Here is a 24,501-nt window from a genome sequence, read left to right as displayed (position 1 = left end):
CAAAGCGCGTTTTTTTTGTAATATCAAAGGGTGCTCTTATTATAGTATTTGAATAGGATCATTTCTTTTATACTTTTCAAAAGCACCTGAAGTATTAAACAAATGCTCTGAGATGGTTAGAAGAAACGTAGTTGCAAGCCTCCTTTATTCTAGTGATTAAATCGCTGGTGTCGTTGAATGTGCTTTGACTAGGGACCAAAAATGGGTTAAGTTCGACGTTATATGGATAAACTGCAGATCGTGTCCAGTGACAGTCCCTTTTGGAGAATTGGCAAGGGCTTTTATTTTATGACCTAAACGATCAATTTTTTATTCTTTTGGATGCCTGGGAGTTTCTGAATTTCATCACTATGGCAAACTTAGCGCTAATTTCTCCCAGGATAGTATCCAACATTGCTCTAGTCTGGATGAAAGGCAGCACAAGATTCTATAAAGTAAATGAAGTAAATATATGCCACAAATATAGAGTAATACCCTTAAAGAGCGAGTGAGAGTCAGGCTGAATTTTGCTTACAATAAGGGCTTCATTCATAAGTATCACCAAACCAAAGCTCCAGAACGAAAACATTCATAGTACCCACTACATCTTGCACATATCAGTTCGGAGTGAATCACTCACTAACAGCTCATCTGCCTAGAACATAATACTACTCGATAAAACACCTTCTAGCCCTGAATGTAACCACCATCCTTGATAACTTTGATCAAGACGGACATACCTTCCTGGAAGTCATAGCCGGTACTAATGCTAAATTACACGAGACTGCAAATCAAGTTGACGCCCAGGTAGTAACCATAGACAACAGACATGCCTGCCACGAAATGCTGTTATCTCTATTTAGCAACCATAATATAATATGCTGCATTGTAAAAGCAAAAATATCAGAATAATAGAGAATCTCAATAACTACAATATATGACGTAGCCTGTATGACGGATTTTTCGGCCTCAGCTATGTTTATAGGTCGATTTATTAGACTTTTTTAACCACCGTCCCAGTGACGCTATAAGTAAATTGAAGCAGGTTTTACTTGCTTCCCTGAAAAAAAAACATTTTTTAACTAAAACATGAGCCTTTTTGTTCAATATAAATAAACTTGTTCCACATAAGATAGGAAACCATCGTTTCATATCCGAAGAGACTTTTAATGCGCTTAATGTTGATGCAGCTCTTCAAAACCTTTATGTAGTAAAATAATGTGAAATGGAATTAGTGCTCGACGAGTATCTTGACTGTTATGAGGATGGACATACTACAGGAATTGCTTGGAAAATCTGACAAACATTTCCAAAACACTATCAACAAAACATCAAAACGTTGCAGTCAAAACTTTATTAACCTTTTTGAAAGAGTATTATTTCTAGCGCAAAACAAAAGTTTATCAAAATATACCATCAAAAACTGGAATTGTTGGAATTAGATCAGCGTACGCAGCATGAATGAGATAAAGCAGGAGCCGGAGTAATTATGCAGGGTGTGAAAAAAGGAAAGAGACGAATGAAAAATGTACTTCAAAAGAAAACAAAAACAAAAAAAAAGACTCAAGCACAGAGATGGCAGCGCGACATCCAAGGCATCCGTAGCAATGCCTGTTGGAACCACACCTATACCACCGAAATTAACAATCAAACTGCCAGCCAAATCTCTCAAATCGACTCCTTCATTAGAATCAAAAACAATTTCATAATCGCTGGCTAACTCTACACCAACCCATTCACAGGTTACGTTTACTTCAATATCAGCTTCTTCAACTGTATCATCTACTTCTGTACCACCAGTTTCTATACTTATCAATCCATTAAGACGACCATCATTATCAAATTTTATTAATTTACCAACGGAACCACATATAAATATTAATCAAGTGAAACAGACATTGTTGAGTGAAGCTAAATACATCCATCAATGATTCGTGGAAGGAGCCAATATCGAACTGCATGAATTTAAAAGAATGAGGTAATACGTTAACACAGAGATTTTGAAAACATAAAAATTCTGTTGAGTCATATCTATTGTAGCACTGGTCTTTCCTCAATAATTGATCTCGTTGATCTAAGTGAAGACTATCAACGCAAGCTGTTCTCGCCACTGGAATAAAGAGCCATCAATCAGTATTTTACTCACATTTACAAGAGACACCAATATTCATTGTCCCTGTGGTATACACACCACAATTGAGGGAAATACAAACTCCACAATCTAGAACAAATACAACAGTTGCTGATGAACCTACCTGGCAGGGTCACATCTCAGGAACGTAACACACCAGGCACTCATACACTTCACACATCTTCAGTGATAGTCAATCATTAACTGACAGGGATCTTAAATCAGGGAACCAGATATCTATATAAACAGCTATGGTCTTCTTTCTTGAGTAAATAACACTCTCACAGTACTTATTGTTTCCTTTTCAAGTCTTATTCGTATACCTCAGCCACCAATTCTAAAAAAAAAACACCACTTCAAAATCAAAAGGGTATCTAAAGAAAATGATAGAAGCTGAATAAAAAAGCTTACACTCAGAGACTTATAGGATATTGGGTATTTTCAATTTTATGTATGACAAGAATTTGTAATTAAGAAAAAGCCAATCAGATAGTGAAAGCTTGGACTTTCGTATTCCATACCTTTTTCTCTCTATTATTTTTGACTGATAAATAACTCGATTATATATTTCTAGGCTTGATTTATATGACGAAAATAGTTGGCTGTTTGATGAAAAACAAAGAAAACTGAATTTGACGTTAATTATTTAGGCTCCCTTTGTTGCGGAAGATGGTACATATTCATGACAACATTATCAAAGTCAAAAGATAATACTTTTTTGATCCATCTTGTTACCCTAATTTTTTTTTTCAATGCCGATAGTGGTGAATCCACGAACCCATACACCCAATTTATGAGACAAATGCAATATAAAAGCAACAAAAAAGTGTTTGGATTGAAGATTGATATGCGATTTGTTCTAACTCTCACTCGTATTGACATGGATATTGGTGCATTAGAAACTGCAAACGAGCTTCCCACTAACAAAAAAAAAGATACTACAAGATGCAAGAAAATTGCTTGTGGAGGCAAAGAACATTTTTAATGGGTTGTTTAATAGTATTCATGACATCAAAGATGTTCGTGAAATTTCTGGTGCTGGTATTCAAGTGGGAGGTAAGATCATCATCATCATCTTTTTATTTTTATTTTTATCAAGCAACTTTCCTGATTTATTGCTCACATTTAGGATTGACTGGTCAAACGTTGAATTTACATCTTTACAAGCCAAAAACGTATGTTACGGTTCCTAATGCCAAGCTTGGTATTCCATCCAATATTTGTTTACTAGTTTCTTTTGCTGAAACGTTTGAAATATTAATGGCATCAATCGTAAGTTTTTCATTTTTATAACTCAAAATGTCCAATCTTGACCTAGACTTTGTCACCAGACCTACCAAGCTTAATAAAATGCTCCTTACAAATAAGCAATATATATATATATATACATTCTTTACCTCTGTTAAACCTTTTGTGATTTTATCTTCATCCTCCTATTATATATCACAAAGTTACTGTTCTTCATTTGATACCTCTTTTTACCAAAAAAAAAAAACACACACGCACACTTTGCCTTCTGATAACTGTTGAACTAACGAATTAATTCTTGCTCGCATGTATATTTTCAGAATTTAAAAACAAAATGGAGAAGTACTAACACTTGGCACCAAATTAACTCTGAAGGCATTGTAATTTTCCAAATCTGTTTTCTAGAAATACGTCAAAATATATTTGATAATAAAAGCGCCCTTTGAAAATCGAAAAAAAAAACGCACTTTGGGCGTAAATAAGCCGACCTTTGAAAATAGAAAATCCGCCTTTTGACAACCTTAAAAAAAAAGTATCAATTGGTATTTTATTTTCCGCTCCTTAATTTCACATGCCGATATTTGGCACTGATTTCACTGCATACATATATTTTCTCTAGATAGACTTATGATGATTATGATGATTATTATGATGGGTTAATATATACATTATTTTTATACTACATTATATACCGGTTAAACAAAAGTATATATATATATGTGTGTGTGCGTGTGTGAGGGAGTGAGTGAGTGGAAGAGAGATAAAGAGGGGGGACTCATGAATAAACTTGATCACTTTTTTTTTGGTCAATTCCTAATACATATAGATATATTATAAAATATACACCCGAGTTGGACAAGACTATATTAGACTTTGTGTTCAAAATACTTCATGAAATCAATGAAAGAATAAGAAGAAGAATTTGGTCTAAATAATTGCTATCAAGCATATATATATATTTGGATTATTCCTAGTTCTCTTTCATGGCTCAATTGGGGTAGATTGCGAAGAAAAGCTTGATAAAAGCCATCACTATCATTCTTCTATCATTCTTTTACATACATTAACAACAAAATACAAGCCTCAAACTCAAACTCACATGAATTGACTCTGGTATACAAGACTATCTACTACTGGAACTCGGTGATCAAAATCGGACCTCCCGTCTACTTTGTATATATATATCTTTCGCTTATTGGACTTTCAAGATAGGCCGCTACGGAACTTTCCCACTTGATTTTACTATGAGTCTATTTAGCGTAAGACTTGTAATTTTCTGTTGTATAAATACAATACAGTTTATATAATGCAATATAATATAATCTACATCATCACGTCACATCACATCATATCATATCATATCATATCATATACTATAAGCATTCATTCCTTCATTGCTTGTCCATGTATCTCATTTGTGTATATACATGTATGATAATACTCTTTAACATCTTTATTTGTATGTAGATTAAATAAGGAGCCTTGTCTTACACAAATCCTTGTTTTTTGTAAGATTTTTTTTATCAATTAATATATAATTGCTTGATCATTTCTAATTTTTTTTTGGAATACTCAAATACAACACTATTAAAACAATTAGATAAAGCATTTCTTCTTCTAGAGCCGTACGCGATTGCAATATTAGGGAGTATGAAGTTATTAAAAGTATATATATAAAAGAATCACTATTACAAGAGCATGAACCGAAATGCAGGTACCATTGGGGTTGTAGTGTTACCGACTCACAACCTAATTTACGCCATCAAAGGTGATTATCAATAACGCTTTCTTTCTTTTTTTTCATTTTTTTTGATATCAGTAACAATTAAAATATGCAATATCGAGTTTATATATCTATACAAATGATCTTGTGCAAATGGAAAGTGTTTCAAAGCAGTGTACCAAGTATATATATTTACACAAGTCAGTTCTAAAATTAATATTCAAAAAATAATAATAAAAAGAAGGTTTTGTTCAGCCTCAATATATAATAGATATACTTCTTTTCTTGTGATACCAGTGTGCATATTTCACTAACATAATAATAATCAACAAGACAGACAAAGAAAGAGATGAACAAAATGCTTAATTTCATGCTAGCCAAGTCCATAAATAATAGATGTCTATTTAAAATACATAATGCAAAGATCAAGCTTTTCAACATCAATATATATATATTATATTATATATATTCTTTAATCGATGATTCTGTCATGAAGATTCTTTTTTTTTCAAGTGATTCATATAGATAATACCTATGAATATTCTATATAAAGATATCCATTACTTATTTATCTAGTATCCCGATCCTTTTCTTTAGTTTGGTTGCTCTTGTTTTAAAGAACAGATTATTGAAGAATACCAAGAAGACTAGTAACACTTTTCTATGAAACAAAAACAAAATTTAATATATATAAAAAACATTTACTATCATTCTCAAGGACAAGATTTATTAAGAAGAAAAGGGTTTCTATAATTTTTGTTAGGGACAATACGTGATTGTTGGATGATAGACCTTAAATTTATTTAATTGCTAATGATATTATTTTTGTTTATTACAGTAAAAAAAAACACATAAAGTCAATAAATAGCCGAGTGGTGGGATGAATCTTGGAAGTTGAAAGATTTGATTAAAATTCATTGATTGTTTACTTGACATTTGGCTACACAAAATTCCCAACCAACCAATACACATTGAACAAACACAAAAACAATTACATCGATAACGTTTATATACATATATTATTTATTTATTTTTAAGACCTTTCCCGTATATTCACAAGACAAAAATACTTGCCAAACATTTGAGAAGAAGAGTTGTTTCAAAACAAGGGCAATTACCCTCAATAATACATGATATATTGAAATGCATTGCATTGCATTGAATTGAATTGAATAAAGTATTTGTCTGTGTAGCCTAGTTAGCCTACTTTGTAGATCTTATTTGCAACATGATCTTTATATATTAAGAAAAAAATAAAGGTATACATGTATATATATATATATATATATATATATATATATATGTGTGTGTATATGTAAGTGAATGTATGTATGTATGTATATTTGTATGTATGTATATATTATTATTATCATTTGGTTCCTCTTCCTTGAACACACTTATTGGCATAATGACCTTGCTGTCCACACTTGTAACACGTCACATCCTCAATACGTCTGTAGAATCCATTCGGAGGTCTGTTGTTTGAATGAGATTTCTGTGGAGAGTCATCATCGTCTTGAGAATGTTGGCTATGTTGACTTTGTTGGCTTTGTTGTTGCTGACGGGATTGCTGTTGCTGACGGGATTGTTGGCCCTGTTGACCTTGCTGACCCTGCTGCTGCTGTTGCTGCTGTTGCTGCTGCTGTTGCTGCTGTTGTTGTTGCTGCATCATTTGTTGTGACATTTGTCTATCATCAAAGTTGTCTCCCATATGAATTGCAGGTAATTCATATTTAGGATGGCCGTTTGTACAATTGAGACCATCCGGGCAAAATCCGGTGAGGTAGTTTTGACACACCAGTTTTCGCACATGTTTGTTTCTACAATTTGGACCTATATTACACACACATTGAATATATATATAAAGAATCAATTAACCTTTTAATACCAAAGTATATAATCAAAGCTTACCATGTTTACAAAATCCTCGCGCATACCATGGACATTCCTTTTGTCTACTCTCGGGATCAATGTGTAGATACATGCACTCATCCCCATTACAACATTCACCATATTTGGAGTAAAACCAGCATTCGGGCATCTTCTTCATGTTGAACACATGGAGAAACTCGCAGCTATCACCTTTTTTACACAGACCACGCAACCAATGCTTGCAGACTACCGACTTGTCTCTGTCGTAACCCTTGTGTCTAAATTGACAATTCGCACCTTTTGTACATGCTCCCTTGAGATAGTATTTACATATTGGTTCATCTACACAAGAATAATAATAAAAGAAGTAGTCGTATATTAATAACCATTAGCCATTAGTTTACAATTTTGGCAAGTAAGCATACACACACACACACACATACACACACACTCATATATATATATATATATATAAATGGGTGTCAAGTATTGTCATTTGTTTCTATATATCAATGTTATACCTTCTCGTTTGACTTGGTTATTTAGGTCAAGTCCTAGTTCATTCTTGATAAAATCTTCAAAGTCAAAATGTATGCCTTTGTGATCTGCATTAAAAATTGGCGAGACAAGCATTGTTCTTTTTATAAAAATTTAAATTGTGTGTATAAAGTGTATAAGAAGTTTTTTTTTTTTTAAATGATGTACATCATTATTTCTTTTCTTTTCTTTTCTTTTCTTTTTTTGGAAATCAGTAGCTTTAGGTACGCTAAATACACCACAACCATTGGGGGAATCAAAAGTGGTCACATTTTGTGACGTCAAGCATTAATTTGATTATTTTTCATTGAGCATTAATTTTTTTTTAATATTTTTTTTATTGGTGTTTGTACACCTGTTACACAGCAGATGAAACATAAGAAAATTAGTAATAAAATATTTAAGGCACCAAAGTGATATCTCTACTCTATGTTTATGTGTAAAATATTTACATTCACATTGACAGTCATGTTCATGTTCATGTTTATGATTATGCTTATATTAGTGTCTTTATATATATATAAAAGTGTGTTTGCATGTCTGGTACCAATATGTATTTAAAAGAAAATGTATATATAAAAATACAATAAAAGAAGAAGAAGAAGAAGAAAGAGAAAGAATTGAAATGTATATTTTATGCTAATATTATTCCATATACATATATAAGATATAGAAAGAGATGTATGGTTCACAATAAGACAAGTGTATTACCAACGTAAAACTTAGATGAAATATAATATCATGCATTTCATTGCATTAACAATATTATTGATATTAGCATTAGCATTATGATCAATGTTTTAATCACATTGCTTACAAGGTTACTTGTTGTGTGGAATGTCTATTTCAACTTTACACCCACAGAAAATATTCTCAGTTTTGTTTCTGTTTCCTTTGCCATCCCCTTTACAATTCCATCTTCCAACACCCCCATAAAAAAGGTATATATTCTGCATATCTGTTGTACGCATAAAATAGAATAAGTTGTTATATATATATATATATTAATTTATCAAGACAAAATTAATAATATAGTGTATCCATGACTACCAACCTATAGAAGAAAGAAGTTTAGATGTTCTTGATTTGGAAGCGGATACTTGTACGTATAGTTTTATATACTTGTATGAGTTTAAGCTTAATAAGCCTTAAAATAAAATAAAATAAAATAAAATAAAATAGGATCGAAAAAAGGTTCGATCCTCGGTAAAGCCAAAAATATAATATTGTCTGTGGGTTTTGTAATTGGGTGCGTTATCCAGGTTGCAATCGAATAATCCTTTATGCAAATTCAGTCGTACAACAAATTTTTGTTTTATTTTATCATATTTTATAATAATTTAATCTATAAATCTATTAATCAAACCACATCTTTACAGGGATCAAATTTGCTTCCTATTCTTTCTAACATTGTCAAATTGAAACACTGGCTGCTGCTGTCTTTGTTGTGATTAAAAGGTATATGATGGCGTTTATCTTTTATCAGCTCACATTAATAAAAATAAATCAATATTGTAGGTAAAGAATAGTAATAGACAATATTTCGCTGTCACACCAGTGAGTTGGTAATGAAAGATAAAAAGAAGAAAGGCAACAAGGCAGCAAACAAAGAGAGGGAGAGAGAAGGATGTGCGGTATTTCAATCAAACTGTAATAAATATAACGGTTTGTAATCCAACTCGTAACTTGTACTTTCTATTTTAGTCAGAGATCATCTCTCTTTTTCTCTCTTTCTTTCTTTCTTTCTCTTTCTCTCTTTCTCTCTTTATTTTTACATCAAAACATTAATCCTCTGTCTTCCCCTCATCTTCTTTAAATACATATATATTTATTATATTCAGCTGTAGAATGCCAGAAGAAGATCAACGAACTGTCAAGGTTGCAGTCATAGGCTCAGGTCTGGCTGGTCTTTCATCAGCATATATGCTCACAAAAGCAACCCCTTGTACAGACGTGCGTTTTCAGGTTCACATATTCGAAAAGAACACTTCACTAGGAATGGACGCCGCATCCATATCAGTAGGAAAAGATGATCAATTTAGAATCGATGTAAGTGGAGAGACTATGAAAATTAATGGTGGTTCCGTAGAGCTTTAAGTAACATTCATTATTATTTTTATTTTCAATTCCAAATCAAGGTTCCTATGCGATCTTTTATGTCTGGTAAAATGATGATAATTAAAATAAATTATAAAATAAGGATATTCATTTAACGAATTTATTGTGTATATCAATTATAAATTATCACAGGTTACTATTCGCATTTATTTAGACTCTATCAGCACTTGGGAATCGACATCAAACCGGCAAAATTCAGCTTTGGATGGTACAAGATCGAATCGCCCGATCCCTGCCAAATCAAACCAACAAACAGATCATACATGACGTACACCGGCTCACGAACCGTAGGAACCCTCGATCTACCTAACAAACACACCTCCAAAGCAACCGGTGATTACTGGAAGCACTTGTTCGAGCTCTGCTGGACAGGTCTGATTGTCGGTATGTCCTATACCTGGCTTATGATCCTCTCACTCTGGTACCACTACCGCGGTCACTTACGAAACCCTAAGCACCCTATCGCAAACCAGACTCTAGAGACCTGGCTCGACAACCACGCCATCCACCCATACTTTGTCCACTCTGTATTCGTACCACTCTTTGCCGCAGTCTGCACAAACTCCTGGAGATCGATGCTCGACTATCCTGCAGCCGACATCCTCGAGTACATGGCCATGGGACTCTTTGAAGAATCTTATGTCGTCAACTCGGGTGTCAAGCAGGTCGTCGACCGTCTCTCAGGCCCACTGGAGCACATCCATCTCAATACCCACATAACCAACATCCGCCCTGGGACCATCAAACGTCTTTCCCTGGCCGACAATCACGGCCAGACCCATGAATTCGACCACGTAATATTCGCCACTCAGGGCAACCAGGCCCTACCCATCCTCCAGGAAATGGAGCGCCATCTGCTGACCCAAAAGGCAGCTGCAGACCACTATAGTACCTGGAAGGCCCACAGCGATTTTCAGGAAGATCTGGCAAATCAGATCCACATGCTCGAGCAGTTTAGCTATGACACCTCGATCGTAATTAACCACACCGACACTTCTCTCTTACCCCAGTACCCCAGAGATTGGAAAGCTCTCAACCTTGCCACAGTAGATCTTTCTGTATCCGTCCCAATGTCATCAAACTCATCATCAGCATCAACTATCATCCCTACCCCCAAGAGCCGCTATGTTATTCCTTTTCCTCACCAGACCACCATGACCACCCATATCCTCAACATGACCCACACTGCAGCCAAAACAGTCGACAGTGAAGAGACCCTGTACCTCCAGACCACCAACCCCTGCATCCCTCCCAACGAAAGCCAGATCTTGTCCTGCTCTTGGTTTGAGAGGGCGACCGTGACGATTGCTTCAAAAAAGGCTGTACAGAAATATCTTTTTGAGCCGATTGAAGATGACCACAACGTCACCCGTCTTGGGCAGTGTCAGGGCAAGAATGGATTCTGGTTTGTCGGCTCGTATTGCTGGAAGGGAATTCCGCTCTTGGAAGGATGTGTGGCCAGTGCTGAGATGGTTGTTCGGGAAGGAATTGCTTCTTTAGAAGGCGTGTCTCTGGACCCTGTCTGGTAAAAAAAAATATAAAGGATAAAAGATAAATACAAGAATCTTTTATCTTTATCTTTTTTTTAAAAAAATAATTGTTCATTATCATTATCATTACCATTACCATTATAATCATCTTCTTCATCATTTTCTTACTTCTTCTTACTCTTTTTTCTTTCTTTCTTTCTCTTATATATTAATCATTAACTTGTGCAGTCCCTGGATGGACAGTCCCAGTGTGACAAAGAACCGCGTTTAGAAGTCTGTCTTTCCTTTGGTTTTCGGTTTTCCTTTTTTGTTTAATCTTATTTTTTTATTTTATTTTTCCTATTAGTAAGAATTAATTTTTCAACATACCTTTTTACCTTTACACACCTTCTTACAGTACTACAACACTAAAGACTTGTTTAAATATATATATATATATATATAAACACCATTAAATAAATAAAGGAAAACCTATAAAGTATTAAAGTATATTTCATGCCATAAAAGAACAATATAGAAAAGGTGGCCCTTATCGAATTCTCCACAGCAAAAAAAAATATTCTTCCTTTTTTCTGTTAAATAATTAGGTAGAATTATTGTATATTTAAATACCCTCTTTTTTTTATATTTATTTATTTTAGAGCCATTAAGATGATTTTTTGGCAAAGAAGAAAACTACCTGGTCCTGTATCTTTATCATTATTTGTCTTATTACTGTTGGGTTGCCTCAACTTTTGCGCTGCATCAAGTGGTGACAACCTGCCAGAATACAAAAATTGTGTCGAGAGCTGTGTCGAGTCTTCTGGCCTTAATTCTAGTGAACATGTCAAATTACCCCTGTACTTACGGCTCCTTTTCTGGACCGATGCCCAAGAGTGTCGGTACCAATGCATGCATGCCCTGACCAGCAAGGCTATTGAGAATGGTCAAACGGTCCATCAATTCCATGGCAAGTGGCCATTCAATCGTGTGTTTGGGATTCAGGAACCCGCGGCAGTGTTGTTCTCTATCGGCAATGGCCTGTTTCATTACCATTATTACAAGAAGATGCAGAAACAGTTACCTGACAATTACAGCCTGAAGAATGGTTACTTGGTCATGGCAATCACTGCAATGAATGCCTGGGTCTGGAGTACGGTCTTTCACACGCGCGACTTTGAGATGACCGAGCGGCTGGACTATTTCAGCGCAGGACTCTATATTTTTTATGGCTTTTATATTGCCGTCATCAGGGTGTTTTGGCTGACCGGATTACCAAAGAAGGCATTCGGGGTACTCTGTGGGATGCTTTATTGTGCCCATGTTACTTATCTGTCTATGGGCTCTCGGTTTGACTATGGGTACAATATGCTGGCCTGCATTGTGATCGGTGCTCTCCAGACACAGCTCTGGCTCATCTGGACCGTGGTTCAGTACAGTCCTCTGACTTCTAACCCTTCGAGGCGGTCGTATGCCTGGATGGCCGGTCTGTCGGTCGTGCTTCTTAGCTGTGCAATGGGTCTCGAGGTCTTTGATTTTCCACCTTGGCTTGGAGCCGTGGATGCCCACGCACTTTGGCATGCGGCTACTATTCCGGTTATCCCGCTTTTCTACCAGTTTATCTTGAAGGATGCAAAGGTTAATTTGCAAACAGTAGACACTCAGGCTACAAAAAAGAGAAGTTCATAGCTTTTCTTTGAATATATGAAGACATAATATAGAACAATTGATATATACATACATATTTTGTATATATATATATATATATGTGTGTGTGTGTGTGTAGTTTTGTTTGTGTTTATATATATATATATATGCATATATATCGATAGGCGGCCAGTGAGTTGATGTTAATGGGAGAGATTGGTAGTGAGCTCAAATGAATATGATGTTATATTCTCATATTTATTTAGTTATTAATATATATATATATATATATATATACATTTACGTGAGTATAGTGCAAAGATTGACTTTATGTAGGGTTTGAACATTCTTTAAAGTCTAACAAGTAAAAAAAAACACCAAAAGAAAATGGCACTAGATTATATCTGTAAATATATTTTTTTTGGTCTCCCTTTCATTTTGTCTTTACTTTTTGCATAGCTATTTATCTATCTATTAATCTTTTAATGTCACATGCACTGCTTCTTTGATTGAGTGAATCTCTTTCTATCAAGGGCTTGTGACTATGTTTGAGTCTATTCCATTCAGGGCAGGTCATATACCTACTATGTGTATCATTCAGAAAGTACGGAAAAGAAACCTTTTATTTATTGTTTTGGATATATCGAAATTAGAAGACGAATAAGTATAAAGGCATAAAATGTTTTTATATATATATCAAAAAAAATCTTGTTTTGTGTGTGTAGTATGAATGTACAAAGAGTAAATTTTTTTTTCTGGCTTTCTGGAAATCAAATAGGAATGTCCCCTCATTTTGTTGCTGTGACACTGAGCAATTTTATCTTATATACAAAGGAAAATCTCTATTATTTTATACGTATATATTTCCTTTGTTCAACAATACGATAATTCCGATTGTATAGTGTGCAGTATTCTATGTAGTCGTTTCTATTGTGCTTATTTTTCTTGGCATTCTGGTCTTCCTTGTACCGGGTGAACATATATGACGTACTCGGTCCCTGAAACATACACTTGAAGCGCACAAGTACACAAGTACACAAGTAGAGAGATTTACATCTTTTTTTTTTGGTTAAAAAAAGAGAGAAAAAAAAAGGTATAGTCATCTGTTACCTAAACAGGTAATCAAAACCTACAAAAAGATACAATTAATTAATAGCCATAGCAACAAACAATTCATCATTATTGTTTAATGTTGTTGCTATGGTTATTTCTTTACTATTACTGTTGTTATTACGTTTTGTATTTCTTTTTTTTTTGCTTTCACAATCCAGAAAGAAGAATAGGTATAAATTAGGACAGACTGCTTTATCAGGACAGTCGTACAAATCTATGAGAAAACCCAAAAAAAAAGAATTTTATATAATAACTATATATCTGGCGGAACATCAGTGTACATAAAAAACCCAGGTAAAACATATTTATATTTTTATATTTATATAATCTTCGTGGGTAAAGTAAATTAGCTGGCTTTTACAACAGAAGAAGGATAATAACAAGTACCAAGAACAGAAAGAAAAGAAACACAACCTTGTGAGTTACCTTGCTAGGAAAATAACATTCACACAACGTTACTAGTCTAATAAAAAAAAACTTATTTTTTTAAAATCCAAATAATTTTTTTTTTGCTCGATCTTTTAAAGAACATTATATAATACAATACGTACTGTATATACTGTATGTATATACTCGGTACCTTTTTTTTTATTACATTTTATTTCATATAGATATAATTCTATATATATATATAGTACTGCGATTAACTACATTCTATTACACCCCACTGCACTGCACCGCACCCGACTATACTTTACTACATCTAATTGCATTGTATCTTATTGTAAATTATCTCAGGCAAAGAAAAAAGATATAATATATATGTATAAAGTGTGTGTATGACAGTTGTAGTAAGCATTGAGTATCCGCACTTTCCGCCAACATAAGCTAGACGCGATCAAGACTTTTTTTTTCCTTTGTATACACACTCATTCAAATACATTTCTCTCTCTCTTAAATACATATATATAAGGCTAATCAACGAATTGATTCAACCTCTTGTTGTTGCTGTTTTGCTTGTTTCCTTTATTTTTTTTTCATATTTTTCGGTTTTTTTCTTCTCTCCTTCTCTATCCCCTGCTTTGTGTGTTTTGCCCGTCTATCTATCTATCTATCTAATTACTATTACTATTACTATTACTATTACTATTTTGCTTTATTTCATTTTATTTTATTTCATTTTATCTTTAATCTTTTACTACTTTATCCAACACTTTAATTATTAAAATTATTTATTTTTGCCCATTCTTTTTTGTTTCTTTTTTTTTTAATCCTTGATTTATACAAAACTATAAATCTTAATTTCTGTCAAAATAAGTAAATACCCTCCAAAAAACAACAACAACCAAAAAAGATGTCTCGGGCGCAGGGAAGAGCAAACAGTGAACCAACATTGGTTCAAGCGAAACAAGACACCGATCTTAATGGCCCTAACAACAACCCTAACAACCATCACTCGGGTATGTCTACAACCACAACCACAGACGACGAGGGCCAGGACATGATTGAGGAAGGTCTGCCGATGAACCTGCCTTTATCATCCTTGGCTGGGCCTGCACTTGTGTCTGCACCTGATCTAGACGGCCACACCCTGACAGAAGAATTTGACTGGGGTGGCGGAGACGACGACGACGATGAAGCCGAAAAAAAGAACCAAGAGGAAAAAAGGAACAAGCGAGCCCTGGCAACCCAAGGTGTGATCATCTGCCTGTCCAAAAATGCATCATCAATTGCCTGGTTCTGTATCGTCTTGTTTGCTGCAATTTTCATTACAATAGATGTGTCGATCTTTGTTGTCTATCGCAACCAAAACAAGGAATCCATGGTGTCCTACAACCTCGAGATCTGGTTTACATGGATCACTTTCATGTGGTGCATCGGGTTCTTGTCTCAGCTGGCCGTCGAGCTTCTTCCCTGGATCATCAAGAAGGGTGCGGCCTACATACACCCCAACAATAGCGAGGTTCTTCGCATGCGATTGTCGGTCAGTGCGATAATTAACATCAATTTAGATACACATAACAAGTGGTTACACGATCTAAACTCATACTCCGTTTTTTTGTTTTTTTTTTCCTTTCTATTCTACACTTTAGTATTATATGGCTCTTCGTGGATTCATCAAGTTGTGGCTGATCACCGCATGGGGATGGGGTTCCTGGGCATTTATTCAAGCACACATACCTCTGCCAGGCACTAATACGATCCCGTCTTACCTTGGAATTATCTACAATATTCTAGAATGCTGCTTCTTTGCTGCATTTCTATTATTCATCGAAAAGTTTATTCTGCAACTCATCGGTAAATATTTATATATATCTTATTTTAGTTCATTAATGGGAATTTGATTCTGAGCGCATCGTATAATCTACCTGCACACATACACACACACGGACATAAATACCATAAACCCATATATGTATACATATATATATATTGCGAGATAAAATAAGAAACAGATCCCTACATTGAACTAACCCTTTTTTCTTGTGTACCCAAAAAAAAACTTTATACAATTTCCGCATCAATTTATATATATATATATATATATATATAAAACAGTTACCAGTTTCCACAAGTAAGTTATAATCCAAACATAAACAGCACCCAAGGATTACTATTGTATATAAGATTATCTTTAAATTGTAAAGAGGACCGTGACTATAATATCGTAGCTTAGAGGAATAAATAATGAAAAAGAGAGATAGAGACGGCTGGAGGGGGGGTTTATTATTAGCTCCATCTCAATCACACCAAAAATCCCAAACTCAACTTCAAAATTTTGCAACTAATTAACTTACTAATTTTTTTTTATCCTATAAAACACTATACATGTATAAACCTTGACAGGAAAGCATATGGCGATCGTATCAAAACTAACGACAAAGCCCTCAAGATTCTCGATCGTCTCAAGAGAGTAAAACGAAAGACTCCCCAAGAATTCCTGTTCAAACACATCCGACGCAAACCAAAGACAGATGGACAACAGAGTCGGGCAGCATCACTTTATGATATCCCAACCGATCATTCCCAACCACAACAACAACAGCAGCAGCAGCAGCAGAGGATGGGGAATGGTAGGTTTGACAAGGCAAAGAAATCAATCATGACCACCGTGTCATCCCGCGCAACATCCATGGACGAAATCCCGAGGGGCAATGTTCGGTTCCCTCCAGCTCAGAACATGGATACCCTTATAGCCATACCCCCAATCGAAGAAAGATTTCCAAACGAAGATGTCAAGTCTGATTTTTCAGAAATTGAAATGGAAAAAACCGATAATGTAGCACACATAGAACATCAACAGAATCAACAACAAAGACCACCATTAAGAACATCAACCACAATAGCAGAAAGTGGAAATGAAATATACTCTGATACCGAAAGACACCCAGAGAACGTATTCACCAACCTGTCAAAGAAACTTCGGTTGAACAAACGGGACCAACACAACCAAATGACCATGTCTGATGAAGACGGCAATCCGATCCGTCACCCCCGTCCACCTCCACTTACTCGTGAATTCACCGGCTTCTCGAGATTCAGCCACGACGACCGATCTTTCTTTAACGGTGCCAAGGACTTTGGCTTGAGCACCGCAACTGCACCCGGACGACTGTTGAAGGGTGGCTACAAGAAGTTCCGGTCAACCCAGCCATCCCAGACCCAGACATCTTCTCATCAGGCCAAGGCGCTCGCCAAACGGATCTTCCATAACCTGATGGGCCCAGATTCGGTGCGCCAGAGTGTAGTCGAGGCTGACATGTATCCGTTCTTCAGGACCCACGAAGAGGCCGCGGATGCGTTTAGCTTGTTTGACACAGATGGAAATGGTGACATCAGTAAACGGGAACTTCGGTCGGGTTGCATCCGGATCTACAAGGAGCGCAAGAATCTTGCACGATCAATGCGAGATTTGTCTCAGGCAACAGGAAAACTTGACCTGATTCTTTTGGTTATCTTTACAGCCATCTGGGTAAGCTTAAAATATATTCCTTTTTTTTGTTTTTTTTTTAGTGTGCGAGTTTTTGGGTATTATATGCTTATACGTTTTATTTGTTTGTTTCTTAAAAGGTTATTATTGTGTGTGCGTCATTTGGTGTTAATGTCGGTACAGAATTAATGCCACTCTGGACAGCATTTATTGCATTCAGTTTTGTATTTGGCAACAGTGCCAAAGATGCATTTGAAGCCATCATTTTTGTATTTGTAACGGTAAGATGATTTCTTAAATTAATTAAATCAAATTAAACGAGTAGTGAATTTTGTGGTTAATTTCTTGTATTATGACATATATATATATGTCTTATAGCATCCTTTTGATGCTGGAGATCGAGTCTTTATTGGTTCAGAAAATTGGGTGGTAAATAACGTTGGTCTACTGGTGACAACGTTCAAGTAAGTCAATTGCATATAGTAGCCTTAAGATTTTGGTTTTTTTTAAAGAAAAAATATGAGCAATTACTAAGCTATTATTTTTCTATATATATATATATTTATTTATTTCTAACAGTAAATGGGATGGTTCTATTGTTTACGCCAAAAACTCTATTCTGGCTACTCAATACATCATCAATTGTCGCCGTACAGGAAGAACCTGTGAAGGAATCGGTAAGCAAAGAAAAGAAAAGGAAAAGAAAGAAGAAGAGGGGGGAAATCAAGGTTATAAGCAAGTACATGTAGACAGCATACACTGCTTGTAAAAAAAAAGGCTCTAGGTATTAAATAATATTTATATATAAAACAGAGGCGGGGGATTTCTTTTAAAGAGTGGTTGAATTGGTTGTGGATAAAAGGTTACTGATTTTATTATATATAATATATTCTCTTGTAGATATTCACGTTCACTTTTCTACTCCGGGATGGAAGATCAATCGTTTGAGAGACGAGATGTTTGAGTGGAGTAACAAGTTTCCAAAGCTCTATACTCCAGATTCTACCTCTGCCAACATCATCTCATTTGAGAACCTCAACCGAATTACGATATCTTTTTACTTTGAACACACTCAGAACTGGCAAGATGCCGGTGGTCGCTGGATGAGACACAACAATTACATGATGGAGCTCAAAGAAACCTGTGAACGACTCGGTATTAGTTACACAATGCCTAACCAGCCTGTCGATCTCAAAAAGGATGAGGTGCCACCAGAGTTGAACAACATGGGTTCTAAGACATCCTATGGTCTGGAAGGTATGCAGTTAAGGAGAGGATACAATTACAAAGATGATTGTGAAGAGTCAAGGTCTGGAGGAGGTGGCGGCGAAGGAACAGGTGTATTTGCACCAAGTCACAGTGGCAATGATTCTGGTGCGGATGCCGGTGCAGCTGGAGCTTTTATGATTGGAGCCTCTTTGTAAAATAATAATAAAAATAATAACCTAAATATATATATATACGAGGTAGACCGGTTGTCCCCATTGGGACAGTTTAAGAAGCAATAACCATACTATGAAAAGAAAGAAAACCCCGTTCGTCTAAGTTTATTTCAATATTTTATTCTTGTAAAGATTTTGTATTAAAGGAAAAATCGAAAATGATCCATGCAAAAATTGAAAACTTTGATTAAAGCAAAGTGGCAATAATAGCACTCTTGTGATTTAGTTTCTTTTTTTTTTTATAATTTGTATATACTTATCCTCTAATATTTATGATAACACTTCTTCCTAAAGTCTCTTATGTGCTATTTATACTGTTATCAATTTTAGGTATTTACTACCCATTCATACTACCTGTTTATTCTGCCCATTTATACTACCCGTTTATGTTACCTGTTTATTTTACCCGTTTTTTCTACCCATTTATTCTACCCGTTTATTCTACCCACTTGTCTAAATTTTTGAAAGCCTTTCAAATTTCTATAGTTGTCTTGATAGCCAGAAGTTTTCTTGTATAAATTCAATTGCTATATGGTGTGTCATTTAATCCCTAAATTTACCTACTTGTCCCTATTGTTCATCTTAATTGAGCACACAATTACGATCGTGGATTATATGTGCGAGATTCAGATATTCCCTTCACATTTAAATGATTACTTGTCTCTATTGTTAATTTCAATTGGGCACACAATTACGATCGTGGATTACATGTGTGAGAGTAATTCATGTACTTGTTTTAAAATATAGAAGGACCAAATGTGCCAGGACTGGATTGTAATTGACACTCAGTCCCAGTATTATCCAATCATAAGGCATTGCCTTATTAAGAATGTTAATAAGCAATGATTAGTAGACTAAGCAATGACAAAGAAGTAGTTAGTAACAAATCACTTAGTACTAACTACTTAGCAAATATCGTCTCTTAGTCATTCACCAATTATATTATATATCCCAAAACATATAAATATCTCAAATATTCCAACAAATAAACATTATCTTTATCTTCATATTTGTTCTATTCATATTCTCTTATTGTGTGACTTCTCGCACATTACATGGTGAGACTACCCGTCTAAAAGTCATTTTAAGCTACAACGTCTAACCCTCTCTCAGACCCAGTTCTCCGGATTTTCTCTGCCTTCTATCTCCTGGACCTAGTTCTCCAGATTCTCGACGTTTAAGCTTCTCTGAACCGTGTTCTCCAGACTCTGCCTTCTCTTACTTGGACATAGTTCTCCAAACCCTTCTAATTGGACATCGTTCTCCAAAGACTTCTTCTTCTTCTGGTTCATTCTTCCCGGACTCTCTCTCTATCTTTCTTGGGATTCTGATCTTCAGAACCCGTTGTTCTCTTTGTGGTTGCCCTGGCTTCCTTTGATAATTGGCGTACACCGATTCCTTTAATCCCATCCGAATCCGAATCCTCTGTATCCTCTATGGCTTCTGGAAAATCAAAAACCGCGACTCCTCCTCCCACAGAGCAGTCTGAATTCTCTACATGGCACATGTCCGAGAATGTAAAGAGTATTGACGTTAATCCTTTGTCCAACTCGCACGATCTCCGTTTCTGGCTCCATGAGTTCAAGCAAGAAGCAGCAGCAGTTGATGCTTCTTTGGATGCTTGTGTTAAGGTCCTGAGAAAGTGCATGCCACCCGCTATTTGAAACTGGCTTTCCACGCTACCCACAACGACTAGATCCTTCTGGAACCTTGTTGAAGCCGAGTTGCTCCAGCGTTTTGCTTCTCCAGCAACTGTGGACGACCGCCTCATCATCACCAAGCTCCGTAAGCTGCGCCAACGCGCTGACCAGTCAATTGCCAAATATGCCGCTGAATGGGAACACCTTCACACCTTCCTTACTACACCTTTCACTGTGGAAGAACAGGTGGCTGAGTTCCTACAGTCATTGTATTTGGAGCCTCTCCGTTCCACCCTTGCTCATGGCGTCCTCAAAGACATTTCAGATACTGTCAACGTGGCTATCAAGGTAGAACGCAGGGCACGCCTCATTGATTATTCTCCTACAGAACTACGGGCAGAACGAACACTGGCCACTGGACCTGTTCCAATGGAAATCGATGCAGTACAAACAACGCAGCCACGTCCACATCTCAGGGCATACACTAAAGATGGCAAACCGATTTGCAATCTCTGCTGGACTGCCAGTCACCGAACCATCGACTGTAGCAAGAACTCTGGGACGTCGTCATACTCGAAGCTGCCTTACAACGGGAATTCAAGAGGATCTCGCAACCAACCCTCACGTTGGCAAGTCCGTAACATAACCTCCACAGCAACTCAGGAGGCCCCCCAAGTTCCTGAAGGCGAAATGTTTGATAACGAGCTTGATGGTCTTTTTTCACTGCAATCACAATTCTTGCACCCCACCACTACCTCGGAGCCTTCGTCCACTGGAACTATCAACCAAGTCATAGTGGCCGACATCGACCACCATCAAGAGGTGTCCCCAACTGCGTATCTCCGAGTTGGTGATGGGACCCTTACCGCTCTTGTTGATATGGGTGCTGACATTTCGACTATTCGTGCCAACATTGCCCAGAAAATGAACCTCTCTGTTGACAGCTCTTTGGCTCTTTCTTTTTTGACTTTTAAGAAAGAACGCCACCTGATGCTTGGCAAGGTTTTCATCTTGGTTTTCGGCCACACCCTTGGGTTTCATGTCGTTGACCAGGTCCACCATGAAATCCTCTTTGGTTGGGACAACATCAAGATCCTCAGAGGAATCATCGATTCTACAACCAATCGTATCTCTCTCAAGCAATCTACCGGCGAGATTATGTCTCTCCCACTGGCTAACCCTCAGGAATATCAAGCCGTTCTTCATACCAAGCAGTCTACTCCATTGGCACTTGCATTGTCTCTTGACCCAGCTATTCAAGATATTCTTTGCAAGAACGAGGCTGCTATAACATCTAACCCGAAACGACCAATGCCAACTCACTTATTGGAATTTACTATTGACACCGCTGATAATAAACCTGTTTTTATTCCTCCTTGCTGTGGTCGTCCGGAAGTCGATGTTGCTCTCGATACTGAAGTTGATGAAATGCTTGCTAACGGCGTCCTGGAACCATGTCCTTTTCCCCAATGGGGTGCACCAATTCAAGCCATTCCAAAGCCCGATGGCTCTATCTGTGTTGTTGTTGATTATTGTGAACTTAACAAGCGAATGGTCTCCTTCACTCATACCTTTGTACCCCTCCATGAAGCTCTCTATTCACTTGACTCTGCCACCATTTTTTCCACCTTGGATCTGGCTGCTGGCTACTGGCAGATTTCCGTTGCAAAAATTGACAGATCTAAGACAGCCATCACTTGCAGGAAGGGTATTTTTCAATTTACTGTCATGCCATTCGGATTGAAAAATGCACCCACCTTCTTTCAAGCCCTTATGGATCATGTTCTCTCGGACCTTTGCTGGAAGTGTGCACTTGCTTATCTTGATGATATTATCATTTTTTCACCAAATCTCAAACAACACCTCTACGATCTTGACACTGTTCTCTACCATCTGAGTAATGTCAGCCTGTCTATCAAGTTGTCTAAATACCAGTTCTGCAAACCCTCCATCCAATACCTGGATTTCATTGCATTCAACAAAGGCATCAAGGCTGATCCACTCAAGACTGCTGCTATCAAGACCCTCTCAGCTCTCACTGACTACCATGGTATCAAGCGCTTTCTTGGTATTGTGGGTGCTTACCATACGTTCATCTCACAGTATGTTATCATTTCGGAACCTCTTCGTTTGCTGCTATGCAAGGACACACCTGTGGTGATCCAGACACTCGGATGTTGGATTTATCACATATAAGAACATATTCATATTGGGATAGCGTAGTAGCTATCATCTTGTCAGTATAAAATATATATAAACGATTAAGTAATCAGCCCAATAATTATTACAGTTAGTACTGTAGATAATATCTTAAAGATTGTTAAGATAATTATATCATACTGCCGGGTAAACTGTGTCAGATCGATATGGAGCTAATTTAGTAGGAAGTCCTAAAGCTCTAGTATAAAAGAGAAAATAATAGCTAAGAGCTAAAGAAGTACGATTTATGACTTGATGTCATAATTGTAACACCGACACTAGTTAAGCAGTAAATACACTCTAATAACCAAATATAGTAAAGGAAGAAAGCCTTAAGAAACTAAGACGTAATGACAAGAGCAGATTGTGTTTTCTTATAAAAAGGGACACTTTTTATTTATGAATAAAGACAACTTATATACAGTCTCAAAGTATTTCTATACGTCCCTATTATCAAATATTTTATTTTTCTATTGTTTCGTACCTGAAATACCACAACACCCTTTATATGGGGCAAGGACCAAGAAAAATCTTTTTGATCTCTTAAACTCATCCTGGCCGATCTTCCAACGCTCAAACAACCCAATTTTGGCAAGCCATTTGACCTGCATAAATCTTAGGGGACAGGGGGTTTTTGGATGATGGGGACAGGGTGTTACACAAGCTTATAGTGAGTAGTCCAGCAGATAATTAGAGGCGTGACTACTTTTAACTTGTCCGGCAGACATCCATCGTTTCTGTGTGTAACACCCTGTCCCCCAAAAAACAGTCACCCCCTGTCCCCATCCAGTATAATCACTTGTCTTTATTCACTAAGAAAATTCATGCAAAAGTGGAAGAACATTTGTCTGTAACTTTTCATTTTCATTTTTATTTATTTTTAAAAAATTCATAACTCGTTCAAAAAAATAAATAGAAGTATGAGAGTAAGATGGTTGGTTTCGTTGATTCCTTCTGCATAAAGTGAGTATTTGTTTGTTTTGTAATATTTTTTGAATCACGTTTAATGAGTGAATTACAAAAGTTCTGTACATTTCATTTGTGAAAGATTAAACAAAAAAACAACAATTTGAAAATATTAGTAAAAATCACTTGCAAATGCTTTATATCAATAGAAAATAGTAAAAAATCGTTTCAGTAAAAGTTTTAGATCATATTATTATGTAGAAAAGATATTTATTAGCAAAAACAATCTATCTCAAATGGTTAAAAGCGTGAAAAAAAAGTGTATATTTTGCTTGTTTATTCAACCAAAACATAATAAATTAACTTCAAATTTTGGATATAGAGATGTACGTATTTTTTCAGCAATACGGCAAAATATCCAAGCTTTAGCATTCGAATTAAGACAGAAATCTATCAAAAGCTATGCGTCATTTCTGTTTTACATCTTTTATGGTAAAATTCACGTCTGTGATTGGATGAAGATCTTAATCAGATTGCTTATAAATGCACAGACTTTGTACTCCAAAAAATAAAAGCTAATTATATAGTCTTCCAATTAGTTGGATG

The 24,501-nt window shown here is 36.1% G+C and overlaps 7 protein-coding genes across 7 annotated transcripts; 4 read left to right on the top strand and 3 right to left on the bottom strand.

Moving 5' to 3' along the window:
• Nucleotides 1-94: 94 nt before the first annotated feature.
• Nucleotides 95-532, bottom strand: PHYBLDRAFT_148512 (hypothetical protein; the record flags this gene model as incomplete). The annotated part of the gene is made up of 3 exons (XM_018432104.1): nt 95-257; nt 360-427; nt 515-532. 3 exons carry the CDS (start codon nt 530-532, stop codon nt 95-97), a joined length of 249 nt encoding a protein of 82 aa, XP_018288631.1.
• Nucleotides 533-1,057: 525 nt separating this feature from the next.
• On the bottom strand, nt 1,058-2,150 carry PHYBLDRAFT_69573 (hypothetical protein; the record flags this gene model as incomplete). The annotated part of the gene is made up of 5 exons (XM_018442120.1): nt 1,058-1,180; nt 1,255-1,296; nt 1,568-1,787; nt 1,837-2,089; nt 2,126-2,150. 5 exons carry the CDS (start codon nt 2,148-2,150, stop codon nt 1,058-1,060), a joined length of 663 nt encoding a protein of 220 aa, XP_018288630.1.
• A 642-nt stretch (nt 2,151-2,792) lies between these two features.
• PHYBLDRAFT_69574 (hypothetical protein) lies at nt 2,793-5,140 on the top strand (the record flags this gene model as incomplete). The annotated part of the gene is made up of 5 exons (XM_018442121.1): nt 2,793-3,000; nt 3,056-3,166; nt 3,210-3,382; nt 4,567-4,617; nt 5,039-5,140. The coding sequence occupies 5 exons, from the start codon at nt 2,793-2,795 to the stop codon at nt 5,138-5,140; spliced, it is 645 nt and encodes a 214-aa protein (XP_018288629.1).
• A 1,664-nt stretch (nt 5,141-6,804) lies between these two features.
• PHYBLDRAFT_93111 (CCCH-type zinc finger transcription factor) lies at nt 6,805-7,296 on the bottom strand (the record flags this gene model as incomplete). The annotated part of the gene is made up of 2 exons (XM_018443817.1): nt 6,805-6,914; nt 6,993-7,296. Coding segments are annotated over 2 exons (414 nt in total), but the record flags the coding sequence as incomplete, so codon positions are not given.
• Nucleotides 7,297-10,478: 3,182 nt separating this feature from the next.
• On the top strand, nt 10,479-12,837 carry PHYBLDRAFT_33350 (hypothetical protein). The gene has a single exon (XM_018440012.1). The coding sequence runs from the start codon at nt 11,750-11,752 to the stop codon at nt 12,764-12,766; it is 1,017 nt and encodes a 338-aa protein (XP_018288627.1). The 5' UTR covers nt 10,479-11,749; the 3' UTR covers nt 12,767-12,837.
• Nucleotides 12,838-15,131: 2,294 nt separating this feature from the next.
• On the top strand, nt 15,132-19,155 carry PHYBLDRAFT_79556 (hypothetical protein; the record flags this gene model as incomplete). Its single annotated transcript, XM_018443475.1, has 8 exons — nt 15,132-15,761; nt 15,871-16,075; nt 16,337-16,352; nt 16,625-17,750; nt 17,849-17,989; nt 18,087-18,172; nt 18,288-18,385; nt 18,609-19,155. 8 exons carry the CDS (start codon nt 15,132-15,134, stop codon nt 19,130-19,132), a joined length of 2,826 nt encoding a protein of 941 aa, XP_018288626.1. The 3' UTR covers nt 19,133-19,155.
• A 751-nt stretch (nt 19,156-19,906) lies between these two features.
• PHYBLDRAFT_171332 (hypothetical protein) lies at nt 19,907-24,467 on the top strand (the record flags this gene model as incomplete). The annotated part of the gene is made up of 8 exons (XM_018436575.1): nt 19,907-19,944; nt 20,264-20,436; nt 20,489-20,792; nt 20,847-22,246; nt 22,775-22,892; nt 23,064-23,136; nt 23,906-23,952; nt 24,278-24,467. The coding sequence occupies 8 exons, from the start codon at nt 19,907-19,909 to the stop codon at nt 24,465-24,467; spliced, it is 2,343 nt and encodes a 780-aa protein (XP_018288625.1).
• Nucleotides 24,468-24,501: the final 34 nt, after the last annotated feature.

The sequence above is a fragment of the Phycomyces blakesleeanus genome, assembly GCF_001638985.1.
Source record: "Phycomyces blakesleeanus NRRL 1555(-) unplaced genomic scaffold PHYBLscaffold_18, whole genome shotgun sequence".
Classification (NCBI taxonomy): domain Eukaryota; kingdom Fungi; phylum Mucoromycota; class Mucoromycetes; order Mucorales; family Phycomycetaceae; genus Phycomyces; species Phycomyces blakesleeanus.
This window is presented reverse-complemented; position numbering and strand designations above follow the sequence as displayed.

What these genes read in the sequence shown, in the direction of transcription:
- PHYBLDRAFT_33350 (XM_018440012.1), top strand. Translation starts at nt 11,750, where the DNA reads ATGATTTTTTGGCAAAGAAGAAAACTACCTGGTCCTGTATCTTTATCA.